The sequence below is a fragment of the Heterocephalus glaber genome, unplaced genomic scaffold (assembly GCF_053883595.1).
Source record: "Heterocephalus glaber isolate CG9 unplaced genomic scaffold, H.glaber_assembly_v1.0 deba00001547, whole genome shotgun sequence".
In the NCBI taxonomy this organism is placed as follows: domain Eukaryota; kingdom Metazoa; phylum Chordata; class Mammalia; order Rodentia; family Bathyergidae; genus Heterocephalus; species Heterocephalus glaber.
This window is the reverse complement of record NW_028258340.1, coordinates 17896351-17919958: the sequence shown is the minus strand read 5'-3', so window position 1 is coordinate 17919958 and position 23608 is coordinate 17896351. Positions and strand designations below refer to the sequence as shown.

The 23608-nt window shown below is 37.6% G+C and overlaps 1 protein-coding gene across 15 annotated transcripts in view; it reads right to left on the bottom strand.

Annotated features, from left to right (window-relative positions):
- Positions 1–23608, bottom strand: part of Dmd (dystrophin) — a 2486572-nt gene that overhangs the window by 45089 nt on the left and 2417875 nt on the right. For 10 of the 15 annotated variants that reach the window (XM_004850043.4, XM_087189971.1, XM_087189975.1 and 7 more), the window contains 7 exons: positions 15735–15901; positions 13183–13294; positions 11474–11610; positions 10750–10788; positions 6054–6119; positions 4886–4951; positions 1960–2118 (listed from right to left, as the gene is read on the bottom strand). In XM_004850043.4, the coding sequence (XP_004850100.2) occupies positions 1960–2118; positions 4886–4951; positions 6054–6119; positions 10750–10788; positions 11474–11610; positions 13183–13294; positions 15735–15901 (746 nt within the window). The remainder of the gene's footprint in view (positions 1–1959; positions 2119–4885; positions 4952–6053; positions 6120–10749; positions 10789–11473; positions 11611–13182; positions 13295–15734; positions 15902–23608) is intronic. The other 5 variants (XM_087189973.1, XM_087189972.1, XM_004850048.4 and 2 more) reach the window with 2 other exon arrangements.

Sequence of the window (23608 nt, the reverse complement as noted above, 5' to 3'; positions counted from 1 at the left end):
ACAGAAGGAGAATATGCTAACAAACGAGATGGAGATCTTGATCAATAAGCTACAAAGTTATTATCACACAGTGGCAACAATCACATACTAAAAAAAGTATTACTTCCTCATAACATCAAATTCTATTTACAATGTCAAACCCAACATTTTCTTCCTATTTTGACTGACCCCTATAATAATTAAAGATTTAACATGAATGGATACTAATAATTATTCTTAATAAAGTGGAGGAAAATGTTTTCTCTACCATGGTCTTCAGTCCCAAAGAACCTTATGATTAAGGCCAAAAATAATGTTCTCATTAAAACAACAGAAACAACAAAAAAAAGTGCTGTATTACCTCCTGGATGGTATTCATGTGACATCCTTGCCATATTCTGAGGATTTCACAAAACATGTCCTGCATATCCATTAAATATTAACACCATGCTAGCTAGGTACTATAGGGGAATGAAGATGATTAAGGCACAATCCTTACCCCAAAGGCACTCAAAAATCTCATTAGAGGGAGGTACTGATAGCAACTGATAAAAAGGCAAACTGTCAGAGTTCTCGGATAAAGTCCAAAGAGTTCTGGTAATAAAAGCAAAAGATAAATTACCTCCAACTGCAGAGCTCTAGGAGGGTTCTGTGGGGAAAGTTATTTTGAGTAAGGTCATAGGAGATTGATAGGTCTCCTTTGTCAGAATGGCAGTGGAGGGTTAGGGGCTAGCAGTTAGGCTGAGAAGCAAGCTTGAATTTGGTCCAGAAAGAAGATGAGAGGAGGATATATTCAGATATAGTAGCTACAATAGCATAGCCAGAACACAGGGAGTAAAAAAGAAGACAAAATTTAAAAAGGAGGCCAAGAGAAAATCATGGACAGTTTGAATGCCCAGCCGTGAAGCTAGATTTTTTTGGTAAGATGTAGATATCCAATAAAGAAAGAATGTCATGATGGGTCTTGGTTCTGGAAAGATGAACAACTGGAGTCAGTATGGAGAGTTTATTGGAGGGGTGGGAAAGAAACCAAAGAGAAGCCGACCAGATAAGGAACTAGGGTCACAGGTCAGAAGGTCAGAGGTATTAAGAGATAGAAGGCAGGTAGTGACAGCAGAAAGGGCTAGATGAATGGCAGTATGCTTTTTTATCTTCAGGTGACATCCTCCCTGAGGGCGCTGGTTAAGGGATCTTGATGCCTTAGCCTAAGCCGAAGAGATGAAAGTTCCTAAGTGCAACAAATTTGAGCAACTTGTCTTTAAAGACTTGCCTGGTGGCATTTGTCTGAAGAAGGTACACTGTGAGTTAGAATCTGTGATACAGTAAGTATGATATAAAAGTGAAAGTCCAGTGGTTTGCATTATCCTGACACCACACAATACCCCAGGTTTCTTCTCTGCCATCATTGCAAATTTCCCTGAGCTTTTTATCCTCTTCTACAATTTCTGCTACTCTTACGTGAACATCTTTTATAGGCAATGGCTGGCAACACGAGTTGTGTCCCTAATCTGCTATGATGGTTGAATATAAGACTTCTGAATTTGAAGATGAATAGTAAGATGAAATAATTTGTTCCCGAATATGACCAAGCAGATGAATCTTTCCTAAATGTTTGAGATAATACAGCCCAAAACATGTAAAAATTTGATAATCATAAAATTAAAATGACCTGCTTTATTACTTAAATTCTAGTCTCAAATATAAAATCAAAGCCTCTGAAACACATGCAGCAAATCACATACCCCCATTAGCATTAATCCCTTCGCACCTAAAATAATGAGTTTTATCCATACTGTTGAATCCATTTTCTTCTTCCACATACCAAAAAAATAAAGAGAGAATCTGCAAATTGAGCTAAACAGATTATTTTAGCAAGCAATTAGACACAGAATGACTCTCAGTGAAGATTCCTGGCGCTTGTCTATGTGTGCAAAAGTATGCACTCTGCTTACCAATGACAAAGCTAGAAAGAAAACTCACCTGTTTTCTTCCTCAAGATCTGCTAGGATTCTCTCTAGCTCCCCTCTTTCCTCACTCTCTAAGGAAATCAAGATCTGGGCAGGACTACGAGGCTGGCTCAGGGGGGAGTCCTGGTTCAAACTTTGGCAGTAATGCTGGATTAACAAATGTTCATCATCTCTGGAAAATAAAATCAAAGGTTTTGGTTTTTGCCCCCTTTATTTTGCTTTGGGGGTGAGGGACTCAGGTGTGTATTTGAAAATAGAAACATTTATTTGCTCTTAACAATTAATTAGACCCTTTTTCCTGCTTTGAAAGACATTTAGATATTGTTGAGGTTGTGGTCTACCATTCTATTGATGACAAATCAAAGTGTTTCTTATTTAAATTTTCAAATGAAATTGACTGGCCTGTTTACATGGATAAATGAAAGGTAGAATTATGGAAATACTGGGACTCTATGTAGACAGTTTAGCCAATAGTTAATAAATATTAGAAGACATAATAATGGCCATTTAATGCTTTTTGCTACCAAGACTGTCAAGGTAACTATTTACTATCCCACACTATTGTTAATACCGACTAGGAAAAAATTGCAGCCCTTAAAATTATAGAGTAAACATTGCAACGTAACCAAAAGGTGTTGCTTCAGTCAGCTAATTAACTTACAAAAGTCATGGAGGCAGGATGGTAATAATAATTAAACTAAATAAATGATGGATTGTTTCATTCAATTACTGTTTAGGTAAAAATACAAAACTTGAGAAAAAAGCCACTAAGGTGAATGATTAAAAGAAGACAGAGCAACTCATTAGTCAGAGCAGGTCTTAAGGACTAATCTGGGGGTGAGGAAGAGGCAAAAAAAAAGGTCTGTATTTTGGGAGGCAGATGGAATCTTTCCTGGAAACTAGGAACCCTCTAATACCCAGGAAAAATTATTTTTGGAATGCATTGCTTCACCTCCTTAAAAGCCTGTGTACCTTCAGGTAGGGGTATCACTATGGCACCCAGGCTGGTCTTGAATTCCTGGGCTCAAGCAATTCCTAAGCCTCAGCTTCCCCAGTAGCTAACGACTACAGGTGTGCACCACCTCGCCTGAGCTGGCCTGGCTCTTACTGAGGCTAAAGCTCTTTGGTTTCAGTTAGACATTATTAAGATGATACTTTCATATTCTTCCCTCCATACCCACTTAGTTTTAAGTTGAAAAAATGAATCAGATATTTAGAGAAAAAGTCCTCCTGATTTAAATTATTTTGGTGCACCAAGCCATTTAACCAGTAGAGATGTCAACTGAAAATAACTATTGGGTATTAAAAAGAATCATCAAGTCAATCAATCCATGAAACCACTTCCTAAACCCTGCCCCTAAATACCATGATTTTTTTTTACCATCTAACACTGAGTGAAAATGGATTTTATGTCCTGAGAATGAACTAAAGCTACATTTTGTTTAAAAAATAAAATAAAAGCAGTTTGACCACCTAATTTATTATCCCTCTTTCAAAATTCTGAAATTTTCTTGCTAGAGTTTCCCACTTGTAATTATAACATGTAGTTATCATGAAGCTTTTCCTAGTATTCTCTTAGGCAGATAATGTCATATGGATACAATTTGAATTAATTTGAATTCGTGAGAGCTTCTAATGTCAAAATCAATGAGCCAAAGAAGCAAATCATTTGACATTTGGTTGATTCTTTGGTCATATATTTTCCTGTCAAAGAACTTTATATATGTGAATACTGTGAATACCTTTTCCGATAGCTAAGAAAGAGAATCTATCATGACTGGAAAAAGGTTGGGTTTTTGTTTGTTTCTTTGAAATAACAAAGTCATAGTCAAATGACTGAGCACTGGCTTGATTATTATCACTTTGCTCCCCTTTATGTTATTAGATGAGAAGATTTATTCTCATGTCTTCAATAACTAGTTATACGTAAGTGCCACTTTGATACAATCTCCTTCGGCTTAGTCTTCATGAAGGCTCATTTCTCATCTGAGGAAGACTTTGGGTTGCCTATGATAAAGTTACCATTCTTCTCTTTGCCTATGTTCTCCATGACAAGATGGTGAAACTTCCCGAACTTACCAAACTAAAAAGCATCATTGTGCTTTGACTAGATTTCTTCCTTCTCCATTCTTTACTCTGATGGAAGATCCTTATTATTTCCCTTCAGGTGTATACTTCATAACCTGCTCTTTCCACCTCAGACCCTAATCAACACTTGCACGGTTCACAGCAAGGCACACTTGTGGTCCACACTCTGAATATTGTACCTCATGTCTAGGTTGAAGCCTCTCTTGTCGTGCCATAGCTATGTTCTCTGCCATTTCTAGTATCACTCCATCTCCTTCCTTAAAGTTTGACAGAGCTGGCTTATTATTCCACTCACTGAGACCTGGATTCTCCTCTGGAAATCCTTCACAAGACTACCACACTTTCTATACCTCATGGAGATAGACGCTAACTCACACAAATCAACTACTCGGTTTCTGAAGGAAAATACCCAACTACCTTAGCACATGAGGATAGCAATTCTATACCAAGACCACATTTCCACTCCCCATCAGTGGAAAAAATACTACGTTAGCTATTACTTTAAAATTAATATCATCTTCCTTCAAATATCTGGCAGGTTTGGTCAAAGATTAAGCATTTAACATAAGCGTTTGGGACTCTGCAATTTATAATGATATGGTATTAAGTAAGCTTCAATAAGAATAAGGCAATCAGTTTTTGCTACTCTGGAATAATGATAATGCCTGAATTTGGATGAGCTCATTCTGTGCCAGGCTGTTAAGAATTAAAGAAAAAAAGTAAATGAATGGCTCTTTGAAAGATCAAATGAATATGATGCTAGCTCCTATATCCTGTGCTATCCTACCTCTAAATCCCTCCAAGCAATTTCATTGTCAGGAACATTTTGTAAAAAGAGATGGGATACTTACATGCTCTCATTAGGAGAGATGCTATCATTTAGATAAGATCCATTGCTGTTTTCCATTTCTGCTAGCCTGATAAAAAACGTAAAAGCTCATTAAAACTTATGTGACTTCTTAGAATCTATTCAAGACCTAATCGAACATTCCTGAAAACTAAAGGATAAATCATGGCAAGAGGAGAAAGGAATTCTTCAAATTAAAGGATGTGTGTGTTGGCTTAATCATTTGAAGCAATGTTTAGTAGACCACAGCTAGATAGTAGCTTTGCATTTCTGATATAAATTCTAAGGGAAAGTGTATTTCATTGCTGAGTTTTTGTCCCTCATATATTGATCTTCGTTTCACTGAGAACAGGTCTTTGTTTTCAGAAGAAAAGCTTCCCTAACAATAAATGCACCCCATACCTCACACTACCCCTTTTAAGACAATTAATGCCTTCCACTAATGACAGACTTATATAGCTAATGTTTTTCACAGTTGACAAGTATGACCAGCGTCAGAATATTGAGAAAGGACGGGTTCACAGCAAGCTCTCTAAATGCTCAGCCACCAGTCTTTACCTTTAAAAAAAAGTCTCTTTCACCTCAGGTAATAATAAAGCCTTTTGACGACTAAAACAAAAGTTAAACTCTTGCATATTTATTTAACAAGCATAAGATATTTTATAATTAGTAAATCAGTTTTTAGGTATAAAAATGATCTCAAACACAAAGAAGGTAGGATAGAAAGGTCCAAGGGTTAGGAAAATTAATTATTCTCTCCAGTACATGTAAAATAAACACACCAATGGAAAACTGAGGGTTTCATAGTCTCCATATAAAAAAGTATCATTTCTTCACAGATTAATGTCTAATCTAGCAGTTTTCTAAAGAGGGTAGATGACTTCTAAGCCAATTTAGTAAAAGTGTGCTCAGTATATACAAAACACAACAAAACTACCGGAAATGTTTAGATACAGGCTAGAGTTAGGTAAGAATGTTCTGGAACAATGCTCTCGTTGGTGTCCAAAAATAACATGCAGTGGAATAGCATGCACGTTAGAGGGCAAGTCGATTAGTAGAAATCAGACCAGATTGAGGAAGAAAGAAAAGATTTGTTTAAAATTACTATAGGTTAGCTTTCCTTGGTTAGTTATTTCAATCAATATTTGCCTGGCATTCAACTAGTCTCATACCTGCTAGCATAATGCTCAATGCGTGAATGAGTATCATCGTGTGAAAGCTGAGGGGACGAGGCAGGCCTATAAGGCAGAAAATGTGATTAGTCATAGATACCATCCGTTAATGGAGAAACCCCCCACCACACCGTTAATGTTATGTACAGGGCCTAGAAGGCTTTGATTCTAATTCTATGGATCGTGTACATTTAATTGCTCCTGTATCTCAGCATCGAGTGTTTTTAAATCCAGATTTGAGAGATGATTTCTCATATGTCACCTCTTCTCCAATGCCATAAAGACAGATGAAAAACTTTTTTGGACAGTTTTAATTATAGAAAAGGTTGGAGGAGAAAACTTCTATGTAGCATTTTGTCTTCCTAGACTGCCATTGCTCATACCCTATAGTACTGAAAATGTTAGCATTATGTAATTTAAAATGTTAAACAGTGTATACCTGTGCCATATATTAGCTATCTTTTCATCAAATGGAAACTATACATTTGCCTAGTATATTTACAGTCAATAATTTTAGTTTCAAAGAAGCCACTTTGGTCTAAGACTTCTTAAGATTCTGTGTATCACGATTTCTTGGTCTGTGTAACATTCCATAGAAGCAATTTATCTCTACTAGTTTGTCAGCAGGGATATACCACTAATTTGACCCAAGATCATATTATGATGTTTTAAAAAAGAATGACTAAGTTCAATAGAAGGTCACAATTAAATATTTGGAGGGGGGGTGTTAGAAAGGGTCTTGCTATGTAGCCCAGGCTAGCCTTAAACTTGCTGTCCTCCTGCCTCAGCCTCACAAGTGCTGGGATTACAGGTGTGCACCACCATGCCATTATTAAATGTTTCTTATTAGGAATAACATAGTCTCCAATACAGATTGGAAAACAAGAGGAAAGAATTAGCATAAGTAGTTCATATGCTTTTTGTAAATAAAGACCTACCTTTCTTTTGCTCCACAGGCTAAAATTTGGGTAGAGTTAACATTTTTTTCATGTTTTCATAATCTCATCTATTAATTATCCTAGGTGGTTTTATGGCATCTTTTGGATTAACCTTGATGGTCATCTGCTCTGAAAACCAATTTGGGCCTGTGCTTTTTGTATGAACTGGAATAGGACAAGAGGTCTCTTCCATATTTCTCTTGACACAGAAAGCCTGAAGTCAAGAGTAACGTGCTCAGTGAGGGCTCTGCTTTAGCCTTACATCTAAGCAGCATTCAAGGAGTTGGGCTGAACTCTAGGAAAATGTTTTTTTTCTCTTACACTAAAAACAATGTAATTAACTATAGCTGGGTCTACACAGGAAATGTGCCAGAAATTAATTCTTATTTCTCAACGAATATATAAGGTACAGGAATCCCAACACACTATAGCTAACAATTATGGAACCAGAAGTCTCTCCTGAGAGATAAAGGTCTTATTTATGGGACTAGTACTGTCTAGGTAAAGTGTAAAAGATTCAAACTTTTCATGAGGAAACAGAAGGATGACTACCCAATTAATAGACAGATCCAAAGACTTTCTCGTGAACCTTCACAATAGTTTTAGAGTTAGTCTGCTAATTATTAGAAAAATGCTAAACTCTGATTCGAAATCTTCACTGCAGCTAAAGATAATTTATACTTGGATCGTTTTATTTATAAGTATTATCTTCTGGAACAGATGAGTCTTTCGATATATATTTTTATAAACTAAAAGCCCACCACGAAGAAAAATACATTAGTAGTGTTTGCTTTTATGATAGTTTCTACTGTGGTAGTGTAGAGAAGAAAACTCAAGACCTTGGCGCAAAACTACACGAAGAAAAGTTGGCATGTAAATCCAAAGCACATTAATACAATGTTTTACAGAAAATCTTATACACAGCTTTAATTCTTAGCCTCAAGGATAATTCCATGTTATTTTTCTTGTTAATGTACATGGCACCTATCGCAGCATGCATAAGCACAAGAACTCATAATAACCAGAAATCTTAAAAAATACACACTAAGAGAGGTATTTATTAAATCAGAAAATTAGCCAAAAGGGAGTATTGGTCACAGAAGAATCATTTAAGAATTCAGAGTTAGTAAAAATAAAAAACCACTTGGTCCAGCAATAAAACTAAGTGCAAAGCTTTCAAAAATACTTCCCAAGGAAGGTAATAATACTGTACCTGCTTTCCACCTCTTAAATACAAAACCATACACCAAGAAGAATTACTTCCTATTACCATTACTAACCTACTCAGCTGAAGGTATCTCACCCCACCACTGTTCTCTTTTGTGAAAACTATTAAGTATTCATCATTTAGATTTCAAAGCAGCATAACTCAAAAAACACTGTTGGGCTGTCCCACTTACGGACAACCGATGTAAAAGGCTCATGCTGTATTTAATTGAAATACTATGACAAATACAGACGAATAATGATTTTGTCTAAGAAAAAAACAAAAGATCTATATCTCAGGAAAAGTGGTCCATATTAAATGGATTAAATACTGTCATCATCATAGTATTTGTTAACATCAAACAGAATTCTTACAAAATAAAACATGTTAGGACCTGTTTTTTCTAGCTAAATAAGATAGCTTTAAAATAGATTTTATATATTATTTAAAATTCTATGAGTAAAGACTTTAATAAAATTATGATATTAAAGAAAACAAACATCAGCTTACTGGGTTTGTTTTCTTCCTCAAAGTCAGAACTTCTCATTCTTCCTGCAAAAGCTAACCAATTGATCATAAAAAGGAAAATTGGAAGTATGTTTTAGTTGTTAAAAAAGATATTTTAATACAGGATATCATTACTTTTAAGGTGCTTCAAAGTTTAACACAAACATCCTCAAATACGGTACTTTTTTTTTTTTTTTTTGGTACCGGGGATCAAACTCAGGACTTTGCGCTTGCAAGGCAGGCACCGGAACCACTGAGCTAAATCTCCGCCCCCTGTTACTTTAAAATGTAAAATGATTGTCATGATGTTTTCTTATCATTATTTCTGTTCAGCCTCTTCTTTCCTTTTAAGGAACTATTAGCCACTTTCGCTCATTTTTTTGCTACCATTAGCCATGTACTTTAATAATTGTTCTTCAGCATATTTGTCTTTAGGATTTTTTTTATTTAGTTAAGCTTAATGCCAACATAGAGTAAATTTGTTCACTTACCAGAAACCTAGCAAGCTCAGAACTTGACTAGATCAATTTTTTAAAAGTTTCTTATTTATGAAAGGTTTTAACTTTCGTAAACAGACTGACTACCCAGGTTTAGGGAAAACAGTTATCAACATGCAGGGAAAATAAATCAATCTATTAACTTTCCAACTTATTTAAGCACGAAGGTTAAAAAAAATCAGACAATTCACTACTTACAGCTACTGTATCTCAAAATTAAGGGGCACAAAAATACAGTTTTTAAAAAGAAAGCCTTCTACTTCCTTTAGGCCAATAAAGACAAAATAAACCCCAATTAATAGTTTGGATTTATCACTATAGGTTTTAACAAAAGGATCTACTTTAAATTACATGGTGGAAAAATAAAAAGAAACAATGAAAATAGACTGAATTCTCATATAAGCCCATCTTCCAATTTGGTTATTTTGCCTTATATATAATAGAGCTATCTGATTTTAAATAAATATTTTGATCAAGTATATTATGAAATACCAAAAATGTTACAAAAAACCTCATATAATTTTAAAACAAGCATACTCTGTTTGCTGATATATAGATCATAGGCACCATAAGACATTTCTTTCTCTCTCTCTCTCTCTCTCTCTCTCTCTCTCTCTCTCTCTCTTGCTGTACTGGGGATTGAACCCAGAGCCTTTGTACTGGGTTACAACCCTAAACTAACATTTTCTTTTTTAAGGATTTAATTTATTTTTAAATTTTAATACAAGGTCTCACTAAATGGCCCGTGCTGGCCTGGAACTTGTGATCCTCCTATCTCAGCTTCCTTAAATACAGGCATATGCCACCACACCTGGCCCCAAGAGTGTTTTCTAACATTATAAATTCAGACAAATCAATCATCAAATGATATTTAATGTCAGTATTACTAATACACTCCGGAAGTGAGACAATAGTATACTTTCCTGCAAGCCTAAATGTATAACTGTTTCTGAGGTAAATATTTAGTTTGGAGAGGAGAGCAAAATAAATTTATTTCAAAATTTAGAAACCTATGCATATAAGTCACACAGCATGATATGACTTGACCAAAAAAAAAAAAATTCCACACACTTCACTGAAATTATTCAACCAAACACCATATGCTAAAATCGATCCTGCTAACTTTTAGTAGTCCACTCGTAACACGTGCTAAGGAATAAACCATGCCCTTTTGAGGGATCTGAAGCACCGAGTCTCAAGAAATACACGCAATGAGTGCTATTATATAATCAATCAGTAGGCTCTTCCTTGCTTGTGTTTGAAGAAATATGCAAATGACCAAAATCCAAACTGTTTCTTTGATTTTAATTTAAACTCAGGTTAGGGATTCTGCTGATGAGAATTTGACCAGATGGAGGACCTGAAAAGCTCTACTAATTCTCCTGATCTGTGGTGGATGACTCTCCAAGTTTTCAAGAGAAGAAACAAATTTGAAATGAAAGAAGGGAAATCAATAGGTCTTTAAACAAAACAAAACAAACAAAAACTTTTAAAAATCAAGCAAGCAAATGTGTGGTGGTAGCAGCGCCCTGCAGCAAGGTACTCACGCAGAATCTACTGGCCAGAAGTTGATCAGAGTAACGGGACTGCAAAACAAAACATGAGGTGGTGAAGAGACACACAGGCAAACTCAGTAGCAACAGAAATTATTGAAAGGTCAAAATAAATAAAATCCAACCAATCAAGTATGATCCATGGGAAGCAACAGCCAAATAAAGGTAGAAAGTGAATTAAAAGAAAAACAAATAGTTGTGTGACTGCCATCAGAGTTATGGATTTTAAAAACTGAGAAGGTTTAAAAGAGTTGAAGACATCTTCAGTTTGATCATGAGAATCATCACTACTTACTGCAAAGTCATTTCCTGTGACTAGATTTTCTCTCAAGTAGAAAAAAAGTGACCACACGATAAATACAAGAAGACACACATCTACGGATTTGTGAGGGGGGGTGGGGGTGGGAATCAAAATGAGATATTGGCATCACTCATTTGTAAACAGTCCCATATTTCTTCAAAGCTTTGTGAGGCAATTAGTGGCTATAATGTGGATTTGTCTCCCTGTGAGATCAAGTTTAACTTTTGGAAAAGGTAATTGTCAAGAGGCATGGAAAATCGTTATAGAACATCATCTTGTTTTTCTCTTTTCAGCTAATGTGTATCCAAAGAGAGAAACAGAAGAGACTGTTTGCATTTGGGAGTGAAGGAGGATATTCAGCCAAGAGAAGTTCAAATACACATCAAATGAGTCTCTTTTGCTTTGGCTACTACTCACGTTTCCATGTTGTCCCCCTCTAAGACAGTCTGCACTGGCAGGTAGCCCATTCGGGGATGCTTCGCAAAATACCTTTTGGTTCGAAATTTGTTTTTTAATACCTTGGCAAAGTCTCGGACATCTTCTCCTGATGTAGTCTAAAAGGGAAGTCATAGTGAGATCAGATTTAGGCGAATGAGATTTCAAACAAATGACCTCTTCAGTCATTTGGCCTTATGATACCCAGTCTGTAATGAAGGAGAATATGGCAGATGTCAGCAAAAGCTGTGGAATCAGAGAAATACAGCTGTGGAAGTGGACCCAGCATTCAGTAACTCAGGTGAGCTGCTTACCTCTCTGAAGCTCCAGGTCATCTGTAAAATGGGAACAAGGATACCTTAACAAATTATTATGAGGAATAAATACACTGTTCAAGCTACTGAGCAACTTCTTTAAAGTCAAAAAGTTGGCCTTAAGTTTTACCATACTTTATGGTACGTTAGAAACTATTTGGTCCACATTAATATCATGCTTTACCCACTAAATATCAGGCTATTCATGGCAGATACATTATCCCAACACTGGCCACGTGCTGGGAGGATCATTTTGATGATGGAAGAGACATGCTCTAAAGAACAGCTTCTCACACTTGCATGTGTTCCAGAGTGACCAGCAGAGCTTGCTAAGTGCAGGTTTCAATTTAGAAAGGTGGGCTGGGACCTGAGGGTCTGCATTTCCAATAAGCTTCCAGGTAAAGTCAGCATTGCTGGTCGATGAAGCGTATTTTGAATAGCATGCATCTAGAGTTTTGAAAGCAGCACATTCACACCCAGGTCTGTCTGACCACCAAGTGTGTATTTCACAAGGATTTTCCAAAGTTGTATCAGTCACTGAATGTTTTCCTAAGACAACATCTTAGAAGACGTCTCCACCTGTTATTTATAGAACCTTAGGCAAATTCTTTAATGTTAGGACCAAAGAGTCCTAATCTGTAAATAGGAGATAAAATAATAATAATAATACCTATTTCACATAAAATAGTTTAAAATGTAAGCATTTAGCATTTCAGTGAGCTGGTCAGTACTGATACATAAGGATTTTTAAAGGGTTAGTGTTAGTATGGCACAGAGATAAAAGAGGAAGAACGCTGAGTAGAGGTGATAGGTTAATGATTTTGAGCAACCCATACCCCCCACACTCAACATGCCCCGTGGTCACATAACCTCCTGGGTTGTGAAAAAGAAACTTGAATCATCTTCCCCACAACTCTGCCAAGAGAAGAACTGTGTTTCCCCCAAAATCAGATCTAACTGGAAAATAATCAGCCTTGAAAACTGGAGCTCAAGAATGCCAGCCCCAATCAGCCTATCCTTACTTTACATGCCATTACAGAGTAGCCACCAAGCAAGAGAACAGTGACATATAATCTTCTGCATGACACTGGCCATCACTACGGTAACAACCAGCTAGGGCTTATTTTCTGGGTAGGTCTTATTTTGGGGGAGACACAGAAAAACCTACTCGTTCAACCATATTTATGGAATGTCTATGATGTTCTATGTGCACCTGGTGCTGCCTATGGCATTGTCCACAGGGTAATTAGAGCCACTTTATCTGGGGAATATCTGGGAAATTATAAATCACAGCCCTGACCATGACCTGCAAATACTATACAAAATGGAAAGTCATCTCAGGGGAACTAACTCACATCAGGAAGGCATCTAACTTACCGGAGTGCAATATTCCACCATGGGATAGTGCATTTTATGGCCTTTTGCAACCCGACCAGAAAAGAAGCAACTTTGGCAGATGTCATAATTAAAGTGCTTTAGACTCCTGTACCTGGTAAGAGCAAAAACAAACACGTATGTATTTCTTCCAATCAAATTCCCAAAGAACACTCATTAATAAAACTTTTACCACATTGTCTTAATTCTAGAAACAGAATTCAATGTTCATGAGTCCCACAAGGTAAGTGATTAACTTCCTACCTCTAAATTTCTCTGGGGTTTCTCCTACTATATCAAAATATTTTGGCAGAAAGATTATCCTACAAACATATGGAAGAAGGGAAGAAAAATTGAGCTCATAGTGAAACTCCACCAGGAGCTCCTTCAGATTAAATAGGAAAGTGTGGCAAACTTCCAATCTTCTGAAGACCAAATATTCAAATCTGAAAGAACATCCAGAAAAGATCGATTGATGCATCACATGCCCCTACCAATACTGGAGATGAAAGTTTTCTGAAACAGTTATTTTCAAAAATTATAAAGAAAAAGCTATCTCTCACAAGACAAAAGAAATATAAACAGGAACTCCAATTAAAACAAGTCCTGCTTTAATTTGGGTTTCTGATCAGCTGACATGATTCATTTTCAAATAGTTACTTGGATGATTTCTTTTAATATCTTTCTCTTCAGAAGAGTTATCTCTCTACCATCAGCAGATGTGGTGGTGCACGTTTATAATCCCAGCACTCAGGAGCCTGAGAAAGTGGGTTTGAGAGTTCGAAACCTGCCTGGTCTATATAGAGAGTTCAAGGCTAGGAAGCTGTACTACATAGTGAGACCCTGACTCAAAAAAAAAAAAAGAAAGAAAGAAAGAAAGGAAAAGAAAAAGAAATCCCTCACCACATTACTCACAATGACAGCTGAGAAACCCCATAGAAAAAACAAAATTTATATCAAATGAAAGAATTTCTATTCTATAAGTACTAGCTGGTACATTTCCCTCTATTCTCAAAATACTATATTCTTTGTTTCAGACTCCTGTCTTTTTCTTTCTCAGATAAGATCTTCAGCCAATTCAAATAAGCATGCTCCTTGTGTCACATATGGCAAAGTGGGAAGAAAACCTGCCTGTTTTTAGATCTCAAGCATCTTTCCAGAGGAAGTAGGGAGGAAAGAGAAATGCTGATTGCTGAAATAATCTAATTTGATAAGGGGGAAAAGAATTGAAGGTGAAAAGGCTCTCTCAGATCCCCCAGAGCCTTCTTCTGTTATAATTTATAGAATTTCCCTCTGTGATATACAAATCCCGCTAGCTACAGAAGCTGAGGACAAAAGGTAAGAAATGGAAAGCAATCACCTACAGCTTCCCCTCCCCACTCCTTGGCACCATTCTTACCTGTTCAAACCAGGAAGGGAAAGACATGTCCTTTGGAAGCATTACCCAGTCATTGTTATCTAGCGAGGTTTTAGAAAGCTCTTAAGGGTTTTGTAAGCAGCATGGAATATGGATGGATAAAAACCATGAATAAAAAGCACAAAAATGGTACCAAGTGGTTATTAGGAAATAAAGTAACAAAACAAGTCTAAGCACAACTAGAAAAGAGCATTTACTTAGCTGCTAAGTGGATGCTGAACAGTTGTAGACTATATAGCTAGTTTATAATTTTGTAGCTTATCCATCGCTATGGAAACCCTGATGTTGATCCAGATGTTTAAATACATCATCGTTTCTGAATTAGGATTTAGGATTACTGTTAAATAAGACTAGTTCTTTAAAATATCCTGTCTTCCTAGACAGGTCAACAAAGCTAAAGACTTACAAGTCAATTATTTTCCATGATATTTTAAGAATATCAAAATAATAAACTGCTATGTTTCCTATCTGCTTCACCTCTAAATTAAGGGACATTTTTTAAGCTGCTTTGTGAATCTGTGATTTACGTGCATACTTTTTATTCCTTTAGAAGTTCAATGGGATACTATGCAAAGAATCAGACTCAAAGATAAAGACGTTCTAGGGTGCTTGAAACAATTCTTGTTACTTAAGGGAGGAAATACTGCCAAGGAAGAAACCGAGCTACCATAATGGTTCCTCCCAGAATAGAATCATTTCTTAGTTTCATAACTGATTCTTGTAGAGTTTCTATAAACAGAAAAGGCCATGAAAAAAGAGGGTGAAAATGTTGTAGTTCCAGGAAGGAAGAAGTATAATCAATCTGAAAAGAGAGGGTAAAAAAAGTTTTAGTTCCAGGTAGGATGAGGTACAATTAATCTGGATGCCCTTGATGAACAAGTATCTCTGTGGAGATAGGTACTCTGTCCTGCTCAAGCAAAAATATGGTCTGAAGAGCTGAAGAGTGAAAATGGAAAAGGACATCTGCCTAATGAGTCAGATTCACCAAAATAACCCAGCGATCCATGAGTGACAAGAGCGATCAATGCTCCAGCTTCATCACCTTCTTTCCCACTTGGGAGAGAAGTGGGAAACTAACAGCCACTGGCACAGGACATCAAAGATGGAGTCATAAAAAAGTAAGAAATATTCCTGATACCTGAATCCAATGATTGGGCACTCCTTGCAGATGTTACACTTGGCCTGGTGCTTGGCAGTTTCCGCAGCAGCCACTCTGTGCAGGACGGGCAGCCACACCATGGACTGGGGCTCTAGTCTCATCCAGTCCAGAAAGAGGGCCGCTTCAATCTCGGGCTTATTATTAGCCTGGAGTGGTGGGAGGGATAATAACAAAGTACAAGGAGAGAAGGTAAGAAAGTGAAAGAGACATACATGGAAGGAAGGAAGGAAGGAAGGGAGGAAGGGAGGAAGGGAGGGAGGGAGGGAGGGAGGGAGGGAGGGAGAGAGGGAGAGAGGGAGGGAGGGAGGGAGGGAGATAGAGAGAGAGGAGAAGAGAAGGGGAGGGGAGGGGAGGAGAGGAGAAGAAAGGAGAGGAAAGGAGAGGAAAGGATGATAGTTGCACAATGAAGTCTGCTTTTCACAGCTTGTTTCTGCAAATCCACCCTAATATCCACGAGAGCCTCCTATCCCTAAGGCATTGGTAAACTGCCCTTAGTCTTCCTGGCTACTAGATGACAACAAATGAAACAGAATGGGATGAGTAAAGCAAAATGCACACCTGACTGAGACTGCCTAGCTCCAATTTTTGCAGAGACATAAAAGTTAGCCAGAAGTAAAATGTAGGCGTTTATTGATAAAATTTCAAAGGGGTGGGGGATGCAACTCAGAAACTATTGATTTTTCCCCCTATAGGATCCAGTCCTCATAGAATTATAATTAGGGGTTGTAATATTTCATCTACTTTTAAAGCCTCATATTGTACAAAGAACACTGAGATGCAGGTCAGAAGCAGCTTTTCAAAGGCCACTCCACTAACTGCTGGCAAGGCTGATACTACAACTGGAACCTCAAGGCCTAGTGCTAGAACCATGGTGCCCTATTGCTTCTCTATTCTCTCTCTTTCAAAGTCTAAATTTCCTAAATACCATTCATTCCCAACAGAACAATCATCTAACTCTCAAAATATATTTATCGCTGGATGTGGTGGCACATGACTGTAGTCCTGGTACTCTGGGCGACTGAGACAGTAGGAGTCCAAGTTTGAGCCCACTCTGGACAACTTTGTATTCTGAGTATTCTCCGATCATTGTACTTACTGAACAACGAGGATTGATTGAACCCAGAGCCTTATGTATATTAATGACCTATGTCCCCATCTCTTTTTATTTATTTTTTGAGACAAAATGCTAAGCTTTTTTGCTAAGCTTCCCAGGCTGGGCACAAACTTGTGATCCTCCTGCCTCAGTCTCCTGAGTATCTGGGATTACAAGCATGCATGATCACTCCTGGATACTGTTTCTTTGATATCAAATCTTCTATCTGGGAAGTTTTGTCTGAAGCATGACCTTGAGAATTTCCTTTAGTGGTTGTCCATAGGTGGCATATTCCCCAAGTTGTGTTTGTCTAAAAATACCTCTTTCTAAAAATCCCTTTGCTTAACAGCTATCTTCATTGGGCATAGAATTTTAAGTAGCAAGGACTTGGGGGTCTTGTTTGTTTTTATTTTTTTTTAGCATAATGAAATATTCCACTTTTATCTTACTTTCCCCAGTGCCACTGCTGAAAAGTTAATAGTAGATTATTGCTCCTTTAAAGGTAATCTGTCCTTTTCCTGTCTTGTATTGTGCTTCTACGGTTTTATCTATATTGCTTAAGGTTCACTGGGCTTCTTGAAACATGTGCCTTAATCTGTAATCAGTTCTGGAATCGTCTCAGTCATAACCGAAACAAAGAGCTCTTCTTCATTCTTTCTCCATTCTGATTACAGACTCTATTAGACAAATGTTACAATTTCTCAATCTCCATTTCTCTCACCAGGAATTCCCTACCTTTCCCCTTTTTGTAAAAATCTTTCTGTGGATACATTCCTAATAATTCCTTCTGTCCTACTGTCTAGGTTGATATCCATTTCTCCTCTCAGCTACATCCAGTCTGCCATACACCAGCAGAGTTTAAAATTTTAGTTATAATTAAAGATTACACCTAAAATGTACCCCAAAATCTCATGTGTTCAGAGGCAGAACCTGTGGAAGGCAACTGAATTGGGGGAGTGCTATACTCATCATGGATTAATCCATTGCTGAGTTTACAGCTGAATGTGCTATTAAGAGGTGGGGCCCAGTTGGAGTAGTTGGTCCCGGGGCATGTGCCTTTGGAGGGTACAGCACTTGTTCTAGTGGCTCCTCCAGCTCCCTCTCTGCTCCTGGTTGCCAAGGGCCAAACACTTTTCCTTTGCCACACCCCTCAGCCATGATGTTTGTGCTTTGGAACCAGTTGATGATGGACTAAACCCTGTGAAACTGTGAGTCAAGATACACTTCTCTACCTTTAAGTTGTGGGTATAGTGTATTTTGTCCTGACAATGAGAAAGTGACTGAAAGTTACTTTATTTTTTTTTCTTCTTTTCTCTTTTCTTCTTTTGCATTAACCCAGGGCTTTGAGCATGCTAGGTAAGTACTCTACCACTAAGCTCTACCTCCAGCCTTGGTTAGTATATTTCTTATTATCTCAGTATTCCATTTAGCCATTTTTAAAGTCATTTCTAAAATTCGTAGTTCCCAGCAGATGTTTTTCAATACTGTCTTTTATTATTTTAATATTATAAACACAGTTTATAAAATAATCTCTGTTAGCATGCCTGTAATCGCAGCTTCTTAGGAGGCTGAGGTAAAAAGATCACAAGTTCAAGGCCAGCCTGGGCAATTTAACAAGACACTCTCTCAAAAAAATAAAGAATAGAAGGATGTAGCTCAGGGGACCCTGAATTTCAATCCCCAGTACTACAAACAAACAAACAAACAAACAAGAAAACCAAATCATTACCCTGTTTAATAATTCCAAATTATGAAATTATTATGGATGTACTTCTGTAGTCTATTATTTCTGCTGGTTCTCACCCTGAATTTTTTGTGCTTCATTGTTCAATCTTTTGCAAAACTATATACTATATAATCTTAAAGACATTTTCTAGAGATACTCTGAACCATGGAATAAAAGTATCTTCTCCACAGATGAACCCTCATTTCCAAGAAGCCCGGGGTATTGGGTATTCCAAGACCAATTTAAACTGAATGTATGACATGGGATCCTTAGCATCGCATAAGTAATGAGGATTTCAACTGCAAATCTATGTCACTTCTCTTAAAATATGGTTTGCTAATAAAAGACCTATCCACATCTCAGGTAGAAAGATAGGAAGGTTTGGACTGCGAAGTCATTTGCCTCACATCACTGACCGGCCATTACCCCTAATGATAAACTTAACAACATTTTAATGAGCTGTTTAATCTTGCATTTCCTAGCTGCAAAATGGTGTCAATTCAAATTGCTGATCAAAAGCAGGCCTTGAGTACTCCTCTGTATGCACAGTGCCATCACAGAGGTAATTTGTGAAAATGCTATAGAAAAGGAAATTAGAGAATGTAAAGATGAAAGGGACCACACAAGTCCATTCATGCTTTTGCAATGTAACCACAGAGCTATAAGGCCATTAGCATTGATTTGTCCAAACTCCTGTCTAATGCCAATGTGCTCTTAAAGTCACTATGTAAATATTACTCAGGTGAGCAAGCAAACATCCTTGAAGGGTGACCCTGAACATCGGTAAAAGGGACCTTATCCAAAGTGCTTCATCACACTGAGCTGAGATCACACTGAGCGAGCATAGATAGAGGCAGAGGCTCCAGAGGCAAACTACTGTGTTCCAAACCCCAGCTTGCCATCACTGGCTACGTGACCTTGGGAAAATAACTTCATCTCTGTGTGTCTTCATTTTCCTCTGTTAGGAAGTGGAAATATTAACAGTGCGTATCTCATGGGGTTAAGATTACACGAGTCAACAAATGAAAGGCACTTAGAACAGTGTCTAGAACAGTGATAGCAAGAATCATATTTGCTATGGTTATCATCATTATCTGTCCAGAAGCCTCAAAATTCTCAGCCCTCACACAGCGCCCTTTCAATATTTAACCAGAAATGTCATGTTTGTCTATGCCTCTTCATCCCTATTCCTTTTAACTCTTCTTCATATGACATGACTACTCACTTTGTCTCTGTCCTTTAGAAAACTATTCTCCAAATATGATCTGCTGGGAATGGTACTTCCATTTCTCTGAACAGAACCGTGGACTGCTTTTATTTGTTCTGGACTATAGGTTCATATAAAGTTTCTACTCAACTAAAATCTCTGCATCACCGTTTCCCAGAGTATTCAGCAGATCAATCATCCAGGAAAATTCTTCATGAGGTCAAATTAATTAAGGAAACACCGCACGTTATATCTGCCCTTAAAATTCTTAATTCATGCTATCCTATTAAAGCTGGTCAGTGAATAAACATGGTAAACTTTTTTTGTTTGTTTGTTATCTTTAGACAAGGTCTCACTATGTAGTCCAGGCTGGCCTTAAATTTGCCGCAGTCCTCCTGCCTCAGGCTCCTGAGTGCTAGGATTACAGGCATCCACCACCACCCCCGGCTTGAAACACTTCAACCTTTACCTCAGAACTTCCCCACTTCTCAGTCAATCATCCCGACACCTTTATCATTTTCTAACCTCTAAGTACTATGAACACTAAAAGGCATGAATGCCCTGCTGGGCATTATAGGGAATGCTGTTCTTGGCTTCCTCCACTTGGCTGATTCCTCCACTTGGTACTTGGCCCTTTTGGGATTTCTTTCACTTCTATCAAAGAGTTTCCTGTCAGTTTGAGCTCACTATAAAAATCGCATTGATATCTTTAAGAATCCCAACTCTTCTAGCCCATGACTGAGCCACTTTTCCAACTTTGGGTCATTTTTATATTTTAAACTAAGTGTTCTCTCTTCATATCAAAAAGTCACTGGTGAAAGCAAACAGAAGCCACAGTATTATAGGCTGCACCAGATCTGGACCAACCCATGATTCTGTCTTCTCTCTTCCCAGTAATACTACTAATCTTTGTAGCATACTTCTCCATCATGTAGACAGAGATACAACAAGGGGCTTAGTCAAAAGAATTGCAAGCACTCAGCTACAATATGTGCTTCAACAATCTCCTGCTCCACTGATCTAGAAACGAAATTTAGCAAAATAACCCTTTCTAGCCAGGAGACAAACCATTATACAAAGGTAGAAAATTGAAAAGCATTACCAATTCAGACCTGTTTAAAATATGAGTTTATTGGTACTTAATCAAAACTTACATATTTTTTCTGACTTACATTTAAAGGATAGGTGGTTTAATGATGCATTATAAGACATGCTTCAGGGTAAAAATTCATACCTAACACAAAAAATATAATAAATTTTCTGTTTGTTTCAAAAGATAGAAAAAAATCTGAATCAGCAACAAATGTAGCCATAAAAAAATAAGAAAGAGCCAGGAACGTAGCTGAGTGGTAGTATGCCTAGTATGCCTAGTATCCCTGCATGCCTAGTATGCATGCAGCTCTGGGTTCCAATCCCTAGCACTACAAAAAATGAAAATAATAAAAACAAATGCAAGGACAGAAACACCGCGCCTGTGATGTACAAATAAAGGTATGGAAAATGTAGTAGAAGAAAATGATCTCATTACCCTCATTACTATTTAAACCCTTTATAAAAACCTGTGTCTAATTCTGGTGGCTACCGCTGACCCAGAACTTTAGAATTTAGAGGAGGAGGCCTGGCAGAAAGGCAAAATAATTAACGGGTCTAAAAGACCTGAGAACAGCTTAAGGGAATTGGGGTTATGTAGCTACGAAGAGAGGGAGGGAGAGAGGGAAAGACAGAGCAAGCATGACTGAAGGGGCGATTTAATAACAGTTTTCAATTATGTGAATGGCTCTTGCATAGGGGCCTGTGACCAGCTGTTCAATCCCTCCATTGAGGACAGAACATGAAGAAACAGGCTTAAGTAGCATGAAGAATTTAGGCTGTAACTTCATATAGAAGAATTTCCTGATGCTGAAAGTTGTTAAAGCATTAGTGTGAATTATCAAGGGAAGCTGTAGAATGTTCTTTTTCAAAATACTATAGATTCTCTGGTGCTTAACAGTTAAAAATTCTCATGTTCCTTTCCAGCTCCTAAGAAGGAAGATCCATCATTTCAGCTCTTTTAAAACTGCTCGTCTATGCCAACTGACAGCACTGAAGACAAGATATGGGGATTCACATTGTTGTTCCGGTTCGATCTTTCATTTTTACGACAAACCATTCTGTGTCCTAGTGGTATACTCCCTTCTCCTATTGTCTGGCAATAAAGAGGGAAGGAATTAAAAACCAGGCAAACTTCTATAAAGATCTAGCAGAACTAGAACTTAAACTCAACTAAAATTACATTTTGATCATTCTAGAAAAAATATATAAGGCTAGAGCTGGGAGTGGGCTATAACTCAGTAGCAGAACACTAGCCTAGCATGCACAAGGACCTGGGGGAGAGGGAATCATATATATCAATGTATAGATAGGTGAGACAGTGACAAGTTGATGAAGTAAAAAATAAAAGCCAAAGTATAATGGTATTCATTTGATTAAGATAATCCTTGTAGATGCCCATCTTTCTTGACAGACATATAAGGCCTCAGATATGATCTTTCCTTATCAAAGTTACCCTTGCCCTCACCCTTAAGTGCCAGTTTCAAGCCATTTAAGCAAAATCACTTAGGCCATTTTTGCCCAAGTCTTGTTTTGTTTGTTGGCTTTCTTGGTTTTGATTTTGTTTGGAGAATAACTCCTTTTTCCTCTTCGATGGCATGCACAAACACAAAAAGAAAGATATAGCTCCTTCCATTGTGACAGCCACAGCTTGGAAGTATCTTGGGTTTTCCCTCCTTTTTGTTTGATCCTCACCTAGTAAAAATATCCAGAGCAAGGAGCCTCGGGAAAGTAATCACTTCTCATTACTATTGCTCCGTTAGAAGGTTAGGGGGTGGCTTTATACAAATGTCACCTTTATACAAATGTAAAACATAATCAAAGAAATTCCAGTGTCCGCAATTTATAGTGAAGGGAATTAATTAGCAGTGTAATAAATGATAAGGGCATTAAGTAAGTTTCGAAGCAGGGGCTTTTCACAGGTACTGAGGGCCCAACTGGCTGCCAAGAGGTCAACCTAAATACTCATATTTCTCTCAGGATTATAGCAGTAATTCTGGGCTATAAAAGAAATGCAAATAGAAGACTTCTCAGTAAGCCTTCCGTCCCAGCCACCAAACACCTATACATTGTATTTTTAAAGGAAGGCAACGGGCATCACAAGTATGAGGTTCTGAAAACCATGGTAATACTTAACAAATTGAAATTAATTCACACAAAGTGCCCAAAGTTTAACCTTTAAAGACCTTAACATGAATGTCTCTTTGTGATGGCATCACATGCAAAAAGCTAATAGACTACGTCCAAATTAGAAGGTATGTTTGGAATAATTTGGCTTAAATCACAGGAGCACAGAAAATTCACATTGAGGACATTGAAGAGAACCTCACAGGAACGTAAGCCATGTTCTAGGTCAGGAGTCCTCAACCAGGGATGATACTGTATTCCACATGACATCCAACAAAGTTTGGAGGCATTTTTGGTTACTGCAACTTGGGGACTGGTGAAGTTCTACTAGCATCTAGTAGACAAAGGCCAGGATCTTGCTAAACATACCACAATACCCAAGCCAGAGCCCCACAACAAAGAATTAGAATTATCTCAGCCAAAGTGTCAGTAGCGTGAAGGTTCAGAACCCTCCCCCCAGTGTTAACATCTTACACCTCAGCTCACTTGTTGGAATTAAGTAAGAAATCAACATTGTTCACCAGTAACTGAAAAGCAGACTTCCCTGGGAGCCCTGCAGGGTACTAAGACAGAAAGTGGACACTGTGTTATGCATGTTCAACTGATAAGTG